Source organism: Felis catus, chromosome E1 (assembly GCF_018350175.1).
Source record: "Felis catus isolate Fca126 chromosome E1, F.catus_Fca126_mat1.0, whole genome shotgun sequence".
Taxonomy (NCBI): domain Eukaryota; kingdom Metazoa; phylum Chordata; class Mammalia; order Carnivora; family Felidae; genus Felis; species Felis catus.
In genome coordinates this window covers 47668984-47683515 of record NC_058381.1, presented here as the reverse complement: position 1 = coordinate 47683515, position 14532 = coordinate 47668984, and the positions used below count along the sequence as shown (strand labels likewise).

General features: G+C 49.1%; 1 protein-coding gene across 9 annotated transcripts in view; it reads left to right on the top strand.

Annotated features, from left to right (window-relative positions):
- The window catches only part of PITPNC1 (phosphatidylinositol transfer protein cytoplasmic 1), a 275970-nt gene that overhangs the window by 220447 nt on the left and 40991 nt on the right, over positions 1-14532 (top strand). For all 9 annotated transcript variants that reach the window (XM_045044220.1, XM_045044223.1, XM_019818130.3 and 6 more), the window contains one exon: positions 4053-4148. In XM_045044220.1, the coding sequence (XP_044900155.1) occupies positions 4053-4148 (96 nt within the window). The remainder of the gene's footprint in view (positions 1-4052; positions 4149-14532) is intronic.

Here is a 14532-nt window from a genome sequence, read left to right as displayed (position 1 = left end):
CAAGGAGGTACAAGGTCTTGCTCAAGGTTACACAGAGGAGATCATTGAAGTCCAGCTCAGCTCACCTGAGGCCCAATCTAAGACCTGTCGGCAAATACTGTGAAGTTCCCACTGGACATTGAGCCCTCTGTTGAGAATTACGGAAAGTTAGGGTGCTTCCGACCAAGGCAGTAGAACTCCTGCCCACGAAAGGAAACTAAGATCAATTAGGAAGCGATATTCCTGCCGTAGATTCCTCTTTGGGAAGTAAAAGCTAATGCCATCCATTAAGTCGGCCGGCACCGATTGAGCGCCTAAGAGCATCTCCCCAAATCTCTAATCATTGGGAGGTTAATTATTTATTGAAAATTAGAACTCTTTGTAACCTCAGGCCTGAAGAGAGGTTTCAGTCTCAAGCCTCAAGTGATTTCTGTGGCTTTGTTCCAGCGGTGGGAACCCCACCCTGGAACAATTACTGTGATGGTGCTCCGTATTTCCAATGTAAATTAAGTGTCAAGGTAGTGAAGGCCGAGTAGATTCTGCGGCCATCTCTGCTATTCAGCAAAGCAGAAAAGTTCCCAGTCTGAGGGGAGTTCCCAAACTCAGTTGCTCACGACATACATTTTATCAGTAGTGAGAGGGGAAGCAGTTTCCAGTTTCATCTTTCTGGGAAGAAGCAGGAAGCACTTTTGACTGACATTTATCTTCCCGCTTGGGTGCCGAAAGGCAGCTTTTTATCCCTGGAGGGGCCTGGTTGTGAAGGCTGGAGGCTCGCCCTGAATCTGAGGTTCTCTGCCAGCTCTCGTGTGACCTCAGGCAAAGCTCTTCGCTTCCTTGAGCCTTGGTTTTCTCATCTGAAAAATGAGAATTTTCTCATCTCAGTTCTCTCTCTCAGCGTCCTGATAATGTAGTTTTTTGTTGTTTGCTTGGTTGGCTTTTAATATTTATTTTTGAGAGAGAGAGAGAGAGAGAGACAGAGCACGAGTAGGGGAGAGGCAGAGAGAGAAGAAGAGACACAGAATCTGAAGCAGGCGCCAGGCTCCGAGGGGTCAGCCCAGAGCCCTACGCCGGGATCGAACTCACAAGCCATGAGATCATGACCCGAGCCAAAGTCGGACGCTTAACCGACTGAGCCACCCAGGAGTCCCTGATAATGTAATTGCTAACATAAATGGCTCCTCCCCCTGGCTTTATAGTCTATTCTTTCATTGTAGCAAATACTTTATTCTGCCTTGCATCTTACGAAATAGCTTCCTAATCGGTCTTAGTAAATGGTAACTCTGTAAGGGCAGGAACTCAGCCCTCCTTGTCTTTGTAGCCCGCAGAGCTGAGGGCAGCAATTTATATACACAGTTTGTCAGTCGGGGCTCGATCAGGAGGCACACGGTAATTTGAATAGAGGGCGTGTAATATAAGGAATTGTTAAACTTTGATAAGTGTAACTATAAAGATGTAAAGGGAACCCCAAAGGGTACCCAAGGCTGAGGGAGAATACAGAAGGAAGAACAGACTCGGAAGAGGTCCTTCTCCATGGCTGTGGGGCTCAGCCTTTACTGGAGAGGCTGTGGTCATAGCCCACTGAATGGTGGAGTTTGCAGGTTTTCCTGGACCAGGGCTGGTCCACGGTCGCTAGGCACTGGGAAACAGCCCGCTGGGCACTGGTCAGATGACACTGTTGGGCAGGTGTGTAGAGGCGAGTGCCACAGCCAGTGCAAACCCTGGAACGCACGGTCCTACATGCAGAGGGCCAAGGTGAAGGCCAGGGCCGCAAGGTCACCAGGCAACCATGCGCTCCCGGCGTGCAGTTGAGACAGAACGCCCCTGAACGTCCCCACTGACGGACTCTGCAGCAGGAGAAGATCCAACACCAGGAAGAGAAGCCCCCTTCCTCCTGCCACGTCCCTCTGGTAAATGACGTAATGTCATAACTTCTATAAAGAAGACGTGCTTCTAGGGTCCAGTGCGTTATCTCAGAGCAGAAACTAACGGGTTAATTCGCAGCTGAGGGGCAATAATGTGATAACTGGTATAATAGGTGATCAAAAATGTTTGGATTAAATTAGGAAAAGCCACACAATCTGTCAGTACCTCCCTTAACCCCTGTTTATTTCCCCTTCCTTCAGTCCCATAAATTTTACCACCAATAAATGTCAAACCTCTCTAACTTCTTTTGTAATTTACTCTCTAGAAGCTCATTTCCCTCTGGGGTATTCCATTTTGTTTTGTTTTCTTAATGAGGCACATGTCTTTTTTCTCTTGGTACACACTTAAAAGAGACTCCGGTAAAGAGAGGGGGGTGGGGGAGGAGAGAGAGGAAGAGAGGGGGAGGGAAGGAGACCCATGAGAACAACCTGACACCCAGTATTTCACTTATTTATTTCTTCACTCAAACTTGAACTTGTTTCCATACAATCTCTTTCGTTTCAAAGCCATCCACCTGTCCTTCCTGAACACTCTTGAGTGTCCCCAGGCACTTGACCTCAAGTGGCAGTGGAAGGAGCCAGAGCTGATCCGAGAACCGGTCCTTCTCTCCCTTTAAGGAAGAGGCGGTGGCCACCTCAAGTCAGACTGGACAGTCGGTCTCCTTGGACAAATGCGAAACGTCCAGTCCCCGACCATTTTAGAAGAAAATAGACAACAGAGCAAACATCAGACTTGGAGGATAAATACCAGCACAGATATTATTGGAAAGCATTTGGAAAAGACTAATAGTTTAAGTCACGAATCAACCAAGGAGAGTGTAGCATGGAACGGGTCCTGCAGAGGCTGTCCTGTGGGAGATCATGTTATTAATAGGCACCAATTTGTGTCACATGTCAAGTCAGTGTTCTTAGGCACACTGTTCTGCCAAAATATTTCATTGTCTTCTGAAGAATCAGATTTAATCAGCGGGCACAGTTGATTTCCCTGGCAGGAATTAGCCAAACAGTGAGGTGGGGATACAGCTAAAGCTAAAATGTCTTCCAAGGATGAAGTGGTTTTGCAAACTTAGTCTGTCTACCAGCCTTCAGCAGGGCTGGGAAGAGCATCCCTTTAGGCTAGAAAAAATGAGAAGGGAGAAAAGTAGAAGAACTTCATCGTTCCACTAGAATTTATATCCAGATATGTAGCTGTCTTATGTATTTCATTGCAAGTGATGGACATTCTGGGCCATTAGAACCTAAAGCAGACGATCAGGGAACCTCTCGCCATTTTTCCGCAAGCTCTCCCTTCTTATTCCTACGTGTCCCAAAGAAATCGTGTTCTTTTTTTTTTTTTTTCAACGTTTATTTATTTTTGGGACAGAGAGAGACAGAGCATGAACGGGGGAGGGGCAGAGAGAGAGGGAGACACAGAATCGGAAACAGGCTCCAGGCTCTGAGCCATCAGCCCAGAGCCCGACGCGGGGCTCGAACTCCCGGACCGCGAGATCGTGACCTGGCTGAAGTCGGACGCTTAACCGACTGCGCCACCCAGGCGCCCCAAGAAATCGTGTTCTTAAATAAACAAAAGTAATACATGGGTTTATTCCTGGGTGATGAGATTGTGGACAATCTCTATTTTCTTCTTTTCGTTTATCTATTTTTGTTTTTGTTTTTTTCTGCCATGGGCATGTGTTGTTTGTGAAGGTAAACATATATAACATTTTTCGTGAAAATGAAACAAAACAAAACACATTTGTCTTCCCTAAATCTTGGGCTCTGTTGCCACTTGTGGTCTTCTATCTAGCCAGACCCTTTGTAGCCTCTTCACGCCCCCTGTTCAGATTCACTGCCAAAAACAACTCAGCAGTCTTCATTTTTGGAAGAGATTTATTTCTTCACTCTTGGACTTCTAAAAACAGACCACTTTTTCTTCTACTCCTCGCCAGGCGGTGATTGATGCTACACCTGCCTCTGATGTGACAAAATGTAAGCGACGAATAAAAAGCCTTTCATGAGTCTTGCACATGCCAAGGCCGGCAGAAAGCCCCAGCCAGGAGCACTGAGCCATGTGAAGATACTCCGTGGGGTGTTATTCTGCCTCGGGCACAGTCACGCCAACCATAGGCGCCTGGAGATACTAACTTTTGATATGTTGCTCTGCCCTTTCAGATTTTTGACAATGAGGCCAAAGACCTAGAGAGAGAAGTTTGCTTTATTGATATTGCCTGCGATGAAATTCCGGAACGTTACTACAAAGAATCTGAGGTAAGCAGTAAATGTGGGATGATATGTAGAAGAGATTCATTCATTCGTTCATTCATTCATTCAACAGATAGTTATTAAGTAAGTCCTAAACCGGGAGACTTTCATCCGTCTCTGTGTTGATTCAGTTTGGTCTCACATCTTGCTGGATTATTTGATACGAGTCTCAAAATTAAGTTCCTACTCCTCAGGGCCCTGGCCGCCACTCCATTTCAGTTTAGTTTTCCTGTCTCCCCAGCTCTGCCATCATTCCAGGCAAAATATCCCTTAGGCCAAACCATCCAACATACCGGCCTCCAAAAAAAACAGCAGTCACCTGTGACTTCCTGTTTTGCCAGGCCCTGCACAACCCGTCTCCCCATCTGCATGCTCTGTGACGGCAGGGGCTGGGTTTTGTTTGTGTCTTTGGGGTGTGACACAAAGAAAATGCTCTCTCCATCTTCTGAGCGAATACTGAAACTGGAAACAGCTCATCTTAACACAGAACTTTTCTCTCAAAACAGGAAGTGCCTTCGTGAGGGCTTCTCTTTTTTTCCATTCTTGATGGAGAGTAAATCTAAGAGCATGTCTTTTTCTACAGCTTCCCCCCTACTAGAATCCGTCGTGTGCCTCAGTCCATCCAACCTTGTGATTTTACTGTTGGTGCGAGTTGCCATTTATATCCCGTTCGTATTTTATTAATGGCTGCTGGCGGAACTTGGGTGACCCCCCCCTTGTAAATAACATCCCAGCCCTGCGCTGACAGCAGATGCAGGGCTATTTCTGTTGTTTAGCAACAGGCAGCCAATCACAGTATGTTTGGACTCAGGGCCCCAGACTCGTCCTTGAGCCGTAACACATGGACCTTGAGACTCTTTCCTCAGATTCATTAAGGCTGATTTAAGACATAATAAATAAACCCGTTAAAAATGAATTCCACTGTTCTACCGACTGGGCTCCCAGTATGGTTTTGGATTTTTTTTTTTTTTTTTTTTGCCTCCACATTTGGGGACCTTAACCTGCCCTTAGCAAATGCTCAGCTGTTTGATTGCGGGCGTGAGAGCTCTAGGTCTGATGTCCCTTCTTCAAACGATGGGGAGAGGCTGATGTGACTTACTCTCAGTTGGCCTCCAAGGCTGAGCTTTGTAGCGTCATCCACTGACACCCAACACTGCGCAGCCAACCACCCTCATGAATTTTCAGAAAAACAGAGTGAAATGCGCTCTGCGTAACTGGGCCTGCGGAGGAGGAGGAGAAACGTGGCCTCTCCTTGTCTCATCGTACGGAGGATGTTCTACGGTTTCCTATCCAGTCCCCCAGTACGTACGGGGCTTCGGGGACGCATTAGAGCACCTCGCAGCGCAGCGGGGGAAGCTGTGTCCCGTCACTTGCGTGGCTCCTTCGGCCCCGGGTGGGGGGCTGCCGTCTCCCTCTTCGCGAGCTCAGGCCTTCCAGGAAGGCAGAAGACTGAATTAATTTCAGCTCTGCCTCTTAGATTGCTTTGATGTGATCCTGCCTGGGACTCACGGGGATCCCTCTTGATTTGGTGGAAAGTCTTAGGATAAATATGGAAAATGCTAATGACGAAATCAACAAGTCTCATTGCCTGTCAGCGGGTACCCGATTCATCTCCTTGTGCTTTGTGCTCTCAAGAACCGTCCCTGGAAGGCTTCTTTCCACTTACACAGCCATTCGAGGAGCTTTTGTCTTCATTCTCCGCGGTCATTCATTTCTCTTGGTCACAAAGTGTTCTTTTCTGGATGCGGTTGGCCAGGGAAGCGAGAGGTGAATCGTCATTCATCCAATCAGTGTTTACCGAGCACTCACTCACGGAGCGTCACATAGCAATATTAAGGTGGTGTCATGGGAGCAGAAGAGACGCTGAGAGTCCCTTCCCTCAGGACACGTCCAGTCTGGCAGGGGAGCCAACAATAGAGAAGCACTTGAGTACAGAAGGCGTGAAAAGTCACAAGCGCTATAAAGAAGCATGCCGGGAGAGACCATGGTGGGCAAACCGAATTTGAGAGGATGAGAGCAGGAAAGATGTTCTGGGAGAAACGACATACTGAGATCCGCAGAATGAAAAGAGCTGGGGGAGAAGGTAAGAGGAGAAGATAACAGCATGTGTGGAGGTCCTGAGGTGACACACGTGAGGGGGCGAAAGAAGGCCCACGTGGCAGCAGCAGGAACAAAAGGGTGAATGGCACAAAGAAGATTGGAAAGGAGGATGGGGCCATGTTAAGACACGTAGATTTTCTTCAAGTGCAACGGAATGCCTTTGCAGAAATTAAAGCCAAGCATCATGTGATCTGATCTGTGCTTTCAAATTTATTTTTTTTTAATTTTTTTTTTCAACGTTTATTTATTTTTGGGACAGAGAGAGACAGAGCATGAACGGGCGAGGGGTAGAGAGAGAGAGAGGGAGACACAGCATCGGAAACAGGCTCCAGGCTCCGAGCCGTCAGCCCAGAGCCCGACGCGGGGCTCGAACTCCCGGACCGCGAGATCGTGACCTGGCTGAAGTCGGACGCTTAACCGACTGCGCCACCCAGGCGCCCCTGATCTGTGCTTTTAAAACATTGCTCTGGGGGCCCCTGGGCGGCTCAGTCAGTCAAGCAAAAGACTCTTCATTTCAGTTCAGGTCATGATCTCGTGGTTCGTGAGATTGAGCCCTGTGTTGGGCTGGGCGCTGACAGCGTGGAGACTCCTTGGGATTTTCTCCCTCCCTCTCTCTCTCTGCCCCTCCCCTGCTCGTGTGTGCTGTCTCAAAAATAAATAAAGAAACATCTTAAACAGTTATGAAAGATGTCTCGGGATGGAAAATGGACTGGAGAGAAGCACAGCAGAAGGCAGGAAACCACTGAGGCCATTGGAGTTATCTGCATTATTGGTTTTTCACCTTATGTGGTGGTTTGAACTAGTGTGGTTGGAAACAGATGGTTTTGGGGGCGATTTTGAAGATAGAATTGGGCCGGGATTGGTCATGCACTGGATGTGAAGATGAGAGAAAAGCAGGTGTCAGGATGACCTTAAGGTTTAATGGATCGGACAACAAGTTGACAGGGTTGAAGAGTGGATTTCTGAGAAAGATAGATGGATTCTGCGATGCCAACGAGACATCCAAAGCACAGAGAAATGAGTCTAGAGCATAGACTAGAGAAATCTGGGCCGGTGACAGATGCGGGAATATTTGGAAAATCCTGGGGATGAATGAGAGGGAGAAAGCATAAAGTATAAGCAGGAAATGAGTTTGAGTACCAGCATTGAGGGAGGGGGCTGCATGTGGAGATCAGGAAGAAGATGACGAGGCCCCAGGAATCTAAAGAACCGGGCAGAACGTTGGAAGGAAGACACGGAGAGTGCACGAAGGAATAGAAGTTTCAGGAGGAAGTGAGTGACCCGTTGCACTGAGCGCTGCCGGGAGGTCCGGTAAGATAAGAGTGGAATACTGTCCCATAGAGCGGTGGCTCTCAGCTGGGGGAGTTCACCCCACAAGGATGCTTCCAGTATCTGGAGACATTTTTGATTGTCCCAACTTGGGGACGCTACCAGCAGCTGATGGGTGGAGGACAAAGATGCTGCTAAAGATACCATAATGGACAGGACAGTGCCCCCTGCCCCCAACAGGGAATTACCTGGCCCCAAATGTCACTCGTGCCGAGGCTAGTGACACCCTAGGGAAACCCTGCCCTGGAGGAAATGGTCACTGGAGATGAACGGAGCTTGGGATCCAGCTCTCCCACTCTGCCACTCTGCCTCCCACGCGGAGCCAGCCCTGCCTGTCCCGGAGTCTCAGGATTTCTTAGCGGCTTTGGAAGAAAGGGGCTCCAGAGCGCTCAGCCCTGCACGCTTTCCACCAGGTACCCCTTCCCGGAGGATCCCTGGCCTACACTGCAGGTGGAATGCTTCCTCACTTGCCCTAGCAGTTAGACCACAAAGGAAGAGGCGTAATCGGGAGCCCCCAACAAAATCTTAGGGAAAGTATGCTCCGTGGGACTCCCTCGTGACGCCAACCCCACATCATTCCGCTTCCAGGCTCCAGACCGCATAGGAACCCACCTGAAGGGAGAGAAGGGAGTGTCCTAGGCTCATTTGGTTGTGTGTCATCAGCCAGGGGCTGGGAACAAGGGAAGGAGCCGATTTGGAAGGCAAACCACTTCCAAATACGTTTCCACTGGGCACCCTAAATAATTCACATCCTCCTCCCCACCGCAAGAGCTTTCTTCTAAAATGACTGGCCTTGTCATTCTCTGCTTCAGACCCCCTCACTGGCTGGGAGGAAGCCCCGTGCCTTAGCAGGGCCCTCCGCCCTCTCCACTCCCCAGTCCTCCCCACCTCTGCGCCACTCAGCTGGCGAACTTCTCCACTGGGGCCTTTCCTGGGCACCCCACCCCACCCGAGCAAACAAGAGCCGTCTTCTCCCATCACCGTACCTGCCCAGCTAGTCCACGGCCAGCACGTGGCAGACGCTTACGAGACGGTCGTTGAATGAATAAGTGAAAGCCGGGGCAGCCGAGTTGGCTGTGTCAGCATCATAAATAGGAGCACGTTTTCCACGGAGAAAGCTCAGGCGCTCGTGGGCCGACTCCGTTCTGCGATTTTTGATGCTTATGCATTCGGACCAGGGCTATGTGGGTCACCCGTCTCCTCCCAGCTCCGGTCACACGCACCACTGTCCAGGCCGAGGCAGCGGCCTGAAGCATTTGCTTTCCTCCTCCCGTTTCTCCCTGGAAACCTCCGAGCCACACGAGAGGCGAGAGTGCCTCTCTTCGTTAAGGTGACTGGAGCTGGGAATTTTCCACTGGGTGCCCTCCGCCTGGCGGAGCCTTGTGCCACCACTCGCCAGAGATTGAGAAGGACACTCTGGAGACTCGGATCAGGTGACAACACGGTGCTCTCCTTATTCTCGTTTTGCAGTGCTGCTGTCTCCTCGCCACACCAAGGGCCTGAGCTTCAACCCCCAAGAGCCTCTTAGCCTCAGGTTTTGTTCTCATGACCATTGCAAGACTCTGCAAACAAAACAAAACAAAACAGCGCGATTTCCCAGAAACAGGGAGCACCTCCATTCACCTCGGCACAGCCCCACCAAGGCCCCGCCCCCATCAATCGTAAAGCCCTTTGCACCAAGTCACATTAGCACCCCCCAAAGCAGGAGAGGGGAAGTGAGGCCAAAATCCGAACAGGTTGTGCTTGTCAGGCACTTGATACGTGGGTTCTTTCCTCTGCCGAGATTTCCATCCCAACCCTCTCATGCTCTGCCAAGGCTTCAAGGTGAAGATCCCAGCCCAGGAATGAGGAACTCCGTACAATATGTCAAAAGCGTGCCTGCGGAGGACACAGGCAGGGAGCCCGGGCCTGCAAAGTTGAGTTGGCAGTTTGGGGGCACAGGAACACATCTCAACACCCAGCCTACGGGACTGGTCCGGCCCAGCCAATTCCCAGAGTCAAGCGTAGAGAGCTCTAGCTCGGAGGCCGTTGGTGTTGGCTTAAGGTAGATTCCGCGCTCTGTGTCCTTGATTGACCAGAGACGGTGATGTCTGTGTTGGCCTCCCGGGTGCTGCCCCCCCACAGCTGTCCACCAGGGACACAAATGTTGGGGGGGGTGGCATATGGGCATATGCTTCTAAATGTTCAGACGTGCCTTGTGTAGAAAGGAGCAGGGAACATAATTACCTGCTGGAGCTAAGTTTATACATAGAGGACTTTTTTGTGCTTTGTTTTTATTTGTTGTTGTTTTTAATCTTCATTGATTTATGTGAAGCAAAGAGGGGAGCCTCTAGACCATTGTCTCACACAGAGGGGCAATTTTTCCTGTCAGGGGCCATCTGCCACGTCTGGAGATATTTTTGATTGTCACCACTTGCGGGGGGTAGGGTCCTTATGGCGTCTAGTGGGTGGAAAGGCCGGATACGCTGTTAAACGTCCTACAAATGCACAGGATGTCCCCAAACACTGGGAGTGGCTAAGTCGAGAAACCGTGTTGTAGACCAATCCAAGGAAAGGAAATTTAGTAAAAGCAGTAGTAGCAAGACTCTTTCTTTCTTTCTTTCTTTCTCTCTCTCTCTCTCTCTCTCTCTCTCTCTCTCTCTCTCTCTTTCTTTAAGTAAGCTCCACACCCAGCATAGAGCCCAACACAGAGCTTGAATTCATGACCCTGAGATCAAGACCTGAGCTGAGATCAAGAGTCAGACACCTAGGGTCACCTGGGTGGCTCAATTGGTTAAGCGTCTGACTTCGGCTCAGGTCATGATCTCATGGTTCATGGGTTCGTTGGGCTCTGTGCTGACAGCTCGGAGCCTGGAGCCTGCTTCAGATCCTGTGTCTCCCTCCCTCTCTCTCTCTCTCTCTCTCTCTCTCTCTCTGCCCCTCCCCCACTCACGCTCTGTCTCTCCTCTCAAAAATAAACAAACATTAAAAAAAAAGAGAAACTTAAACTTAACCAGCTGAGCCACCCAGGTGCTCCTAGTAGCAAGACTCCTTAGTGAATTTTTTTCATTTGCATTCACTAAGTGCCTACTGTGTGCCAGGCTCTGTGCTGGGCACTGAGGCTACAGAGGCCATGATTGTGTCTAGTCTCTGCCTTTGAACTTGATCTTTTTTTTTAAATGACAGAAATTCCGGGGCGCCTGGGTGGCTCGGTCGGTTGAGCGTCTGACTTCGGCTCAGGTCGTGATCTCACAATTCATGAGTTCCAGGCTCACATTGGGTTCTTTGCTGACAGCTCGGAGCCTGGAGCCCCCTTTAGAGCCTGTGACTCCCTCTCTCTCTGCCTCTCCCCTGCTAATGCTCTGTCTGTGTCTCTCAAAAAATAAATAAAAGTTAAAAATATTTTTTTAAATAAAAAATTAAAAAAATGTTTTTAATGACAGAAATTCCTCTTTCCCTTTATTTACAGGGATGTAAAAGAAGTCCCCATCTTATCAGTGATAAAGAGAGCATAATAATTAAAAAAAATTTTTTTTTTAATTTTGAGAGAGAGAGAGCACGAGCAGAGGACGAGCAGAGAGAGAGGAGTGAGCAAGAATCTGGGGCGGGAGCCAGTGGGGAGCCTGATGGGGGCTCGAAACTGCAAATCGTGAGATCATGACCTAAGCTGAAGTTGGACACTTAACTGACTAAGCCACCCAGGTGCCGCTAGAGCATAATAGTTGTTTTTTTTTTTTTAATTTTTAAAAAAATGTTTGTTTATTTTTGAGAGAGACAGAGTGCGAGTGGGAGAGGGGCAGAGAGAGAGAGAGAGGGAGACACAGAATCCGAAGCAGGCTCCAGGCTCTGAGCTGTCAGCACAGAGCCCGACGCGGGGCTCAAACTCACGAACTACAAAATCATGACCTGAGCTGCAGTTGGACGCTTAACCGACAGCCATTCAGGCGCCCCTAGAGCATTATAATTTTAATGGAGAAATTTACAATGTTTGGAACTTGGGCGCTGGGAAGGGCTCATGTGAGTGATGCCGCCCAAAACCATGGACTCCTGAAGTGGTGTAATAGAATTAGGACAGTACCAGGGAGGTTTTAGCTAGAATTTGAGAGCATTCCCCTTGAGCTGGATGCCTAACGGGACTCCTTTGAACTCAGTCTGTAAGCCCCTGGATTCTAGAATCTTCTTGGACCGGTAGCCTGTTCATTGGTCACACCAATCTAAACACCCGTTGAATTCTCTCTTGAGGGAAAAGAACAGAACAAAGAGAGAAACATCTAACTCTTCCAATAACCGCCCAGGGTGAGAGATTAAATGCTGTTTGCTAAGTCCGATGGGCCGCGGAAAGGGAACCGAGAGACCAAATGAGTAAATATTGTCACGCTTCGCTCTACCCTTCCGTACAAAGTGCTTCGTCCGAACTGCTCGGCTCCCTCAGATTAAAATCTTCTCATTTTGGTCCTCATGTTGGCGATTTAGGGTGGTAAAAATTTTCACTTGTCTCCAAATGGCCAGGCTTAACACAGCTGCCTCACACCGGGTAGGTGACGTCATCTTCCCCCCCTTTCCCTCCGTCTGTCTGTTTCTGAGAGTAACGCAACTGTTTTGTGATGGGTTCCAACTCACTGGGGCCAGGTGCTTCTGGGTAGTTGGACTGACCGTATCGTGGAGAGGAGGGGACACCCTCTGCCACCAAAGTGCTCCCTGGTGACCAGACGCTAACATCAGCTGCCGGGTCGCAGGACCCGGAGCCCTCCTCGGTGGCAGGGTCTCCATGAGGCCAGTGCTTTAGAGAGGGAAGGACTTGGAGCGGGGGGTGGGGGGGGAGGAGTTCTGGAAGCAGCCAGAGCAGCAGATGTAAAGGGAAAAAGTGGGACACCCTCACTTTTAAGAAGCCTGTAATCCAGGTATCACAACATAAAAGGCTAAGTAAGGAACAGCAGGAGGCAGCGGACCAGGAGGCTTCGCAGCTGAGGTTTACTCCCCTGAAACTCTGTTCCGTCATCACTACAGGATTTCAAGGAGGGGGCAGCTCTCTAAACAGAAGCGATCAAGACAGGCTTTAGAGGAATGGTGGCATCTGAGCGGGACCTTTCAAAAATGATGTTCTTTCCTCTTTGTTCACAAAGTAAGATGTGGTCCTTGTAAACAACAACGACAACGACCACCAACAAAAGCAAAAACACCAGCATAGGAATATATAACATCAAAAAGACAAATGTCCTGTGATGTCTCATCCCAGAGATAGCTGTAGTTAAAGTCGGTGTTTCCGACGTGTATACTTAACCATAATGCATAAGTGACGTTATTTTATGAAAATAAGCCCACCCTGTGCCACGACACCACACTGTACCGTTTGCAACGTGTACGTTTTCACGAACAACATAAGCTTGCCGCCTGTTTGTGGCAGCGCACGTGTCCCTAGCAGGTTTTGTAAGGGCTGTATGACGTGCCAGTGTGTGGTTCCTCCGTTCTCGTGCCATTCGTCGTTTGCTGGACATTTGAGAAGGCTTTCCATTCTCTTGCAGGGATAGTACTGTAGGGAGCATCTCACGTGCTATCTTTTCCGTGTTGTTCTAATAATGTTGCCACAGATTATGGGGCACCTGGGTGGCTCGCTCAGTCAGTGGAGCGTCTGACTCTCGATTTCGGCTCAGGTCATGATCCCAGGGTCACGGAATCCAGCTCTGCATTGGGCTCTGCCCTAGACATAGAGCCTGCTTAAGATTCTCTCTTTCCCTCTGCCCCTCTCTCCCACTTGCTTTCTCTCTCTCTCTTTCTCTCTCTCACTCTCAAATAAAAAAAATAGAAGGGTGCCTGGGTGGCTCAGTCAGGTAAGCGTCCCGACTTCAGCTCAGGTCATGATCTCATGGTTCGTGAGTTTGAGACCTACATCAGCCCAGAGCCTGGAGCCTGCTTCAGATTCTGTGTCTCCCTGTCTGTCTCTGCCCCTCCCCGACTCAAGCTCTGTGTCTCTGTCTCTCGAAGATACATAAACATTAAAAAATATTTTTAAAAATTACCTTCTGATCCACACGTGTGTGGGAGCAAACTGAATTTTGAAGATGAGTAAGGTTGAAGAGCAGTATATTGAGGGCAGAGGCAGTAATAATCCCCATGCCTATTCAAGGGTCAGTGAATAACTGACTGAGTCAGAAGGGAAGAAGAGCCTTGAATGCCAAGCTAAGGAATTTGGATTTTATTCTGCAAGTAGCAGAGGGCCTTCAAAGCAGGGGTCACCAGCCACCACGCAGCGGGACTCCATTTGTGACCTCTCCTGAGAGTCTAACTCCTCCAGGGGATGGTGAGGCCGGGCTTCTGGATGCCAACGGGTTGGTGATTCTCCAACTCCACCAGCCTGTTTCTCTCCCTCCGCCATCCCTTCCACGAACAAGCGGGCTTCAGCCGTTTCAACAGCAATAATATTTTGTTAATGAACAGGAACTTTTAGAAGTGAAAAGGCATTAAACAGCAGTCCAGCCCTCAGCAACCCTGGCTACCACATTTTTAGACCAATAATCAGGAGCTCCCTTCCCTAGGAACAAATAGGTAATCTCTTTGGGATCTCATTTCTTCCAAACAAAAGAAAGCTAGGTCACCAAGTCTTGATAAAGTACCGTACCTCGTGCTGATTCTTAAAAGCACCTCTGTTCTTTTGGCCTGATTATGCGGAACTAATTACTGCACTGTTTTAAGCAAAGCCAGTTTTACTAGGAAAAGAGTAGTGCCCAACTCCAGCCTCGAGAACAGGTTTTCATTTTTTAATTTTTCAAAGGAAAAAAAATTTTTTTTAATGTTTATTTATTTCTGAGACAGAGAGAGACAGAGAATGAACAGGGGAGGGGCAGAGAGAGGGAGACACAGAATCTGAAATGGGCTCCAGGCTCTGAGGTGTCAGCACAGAGCCCGACGCGGGGCTCGAACTCACAGTGAGATCATGACCTGAGCCAAAGTCGGACGCTTAACCGACTGAGCCACCCAGGCGCCC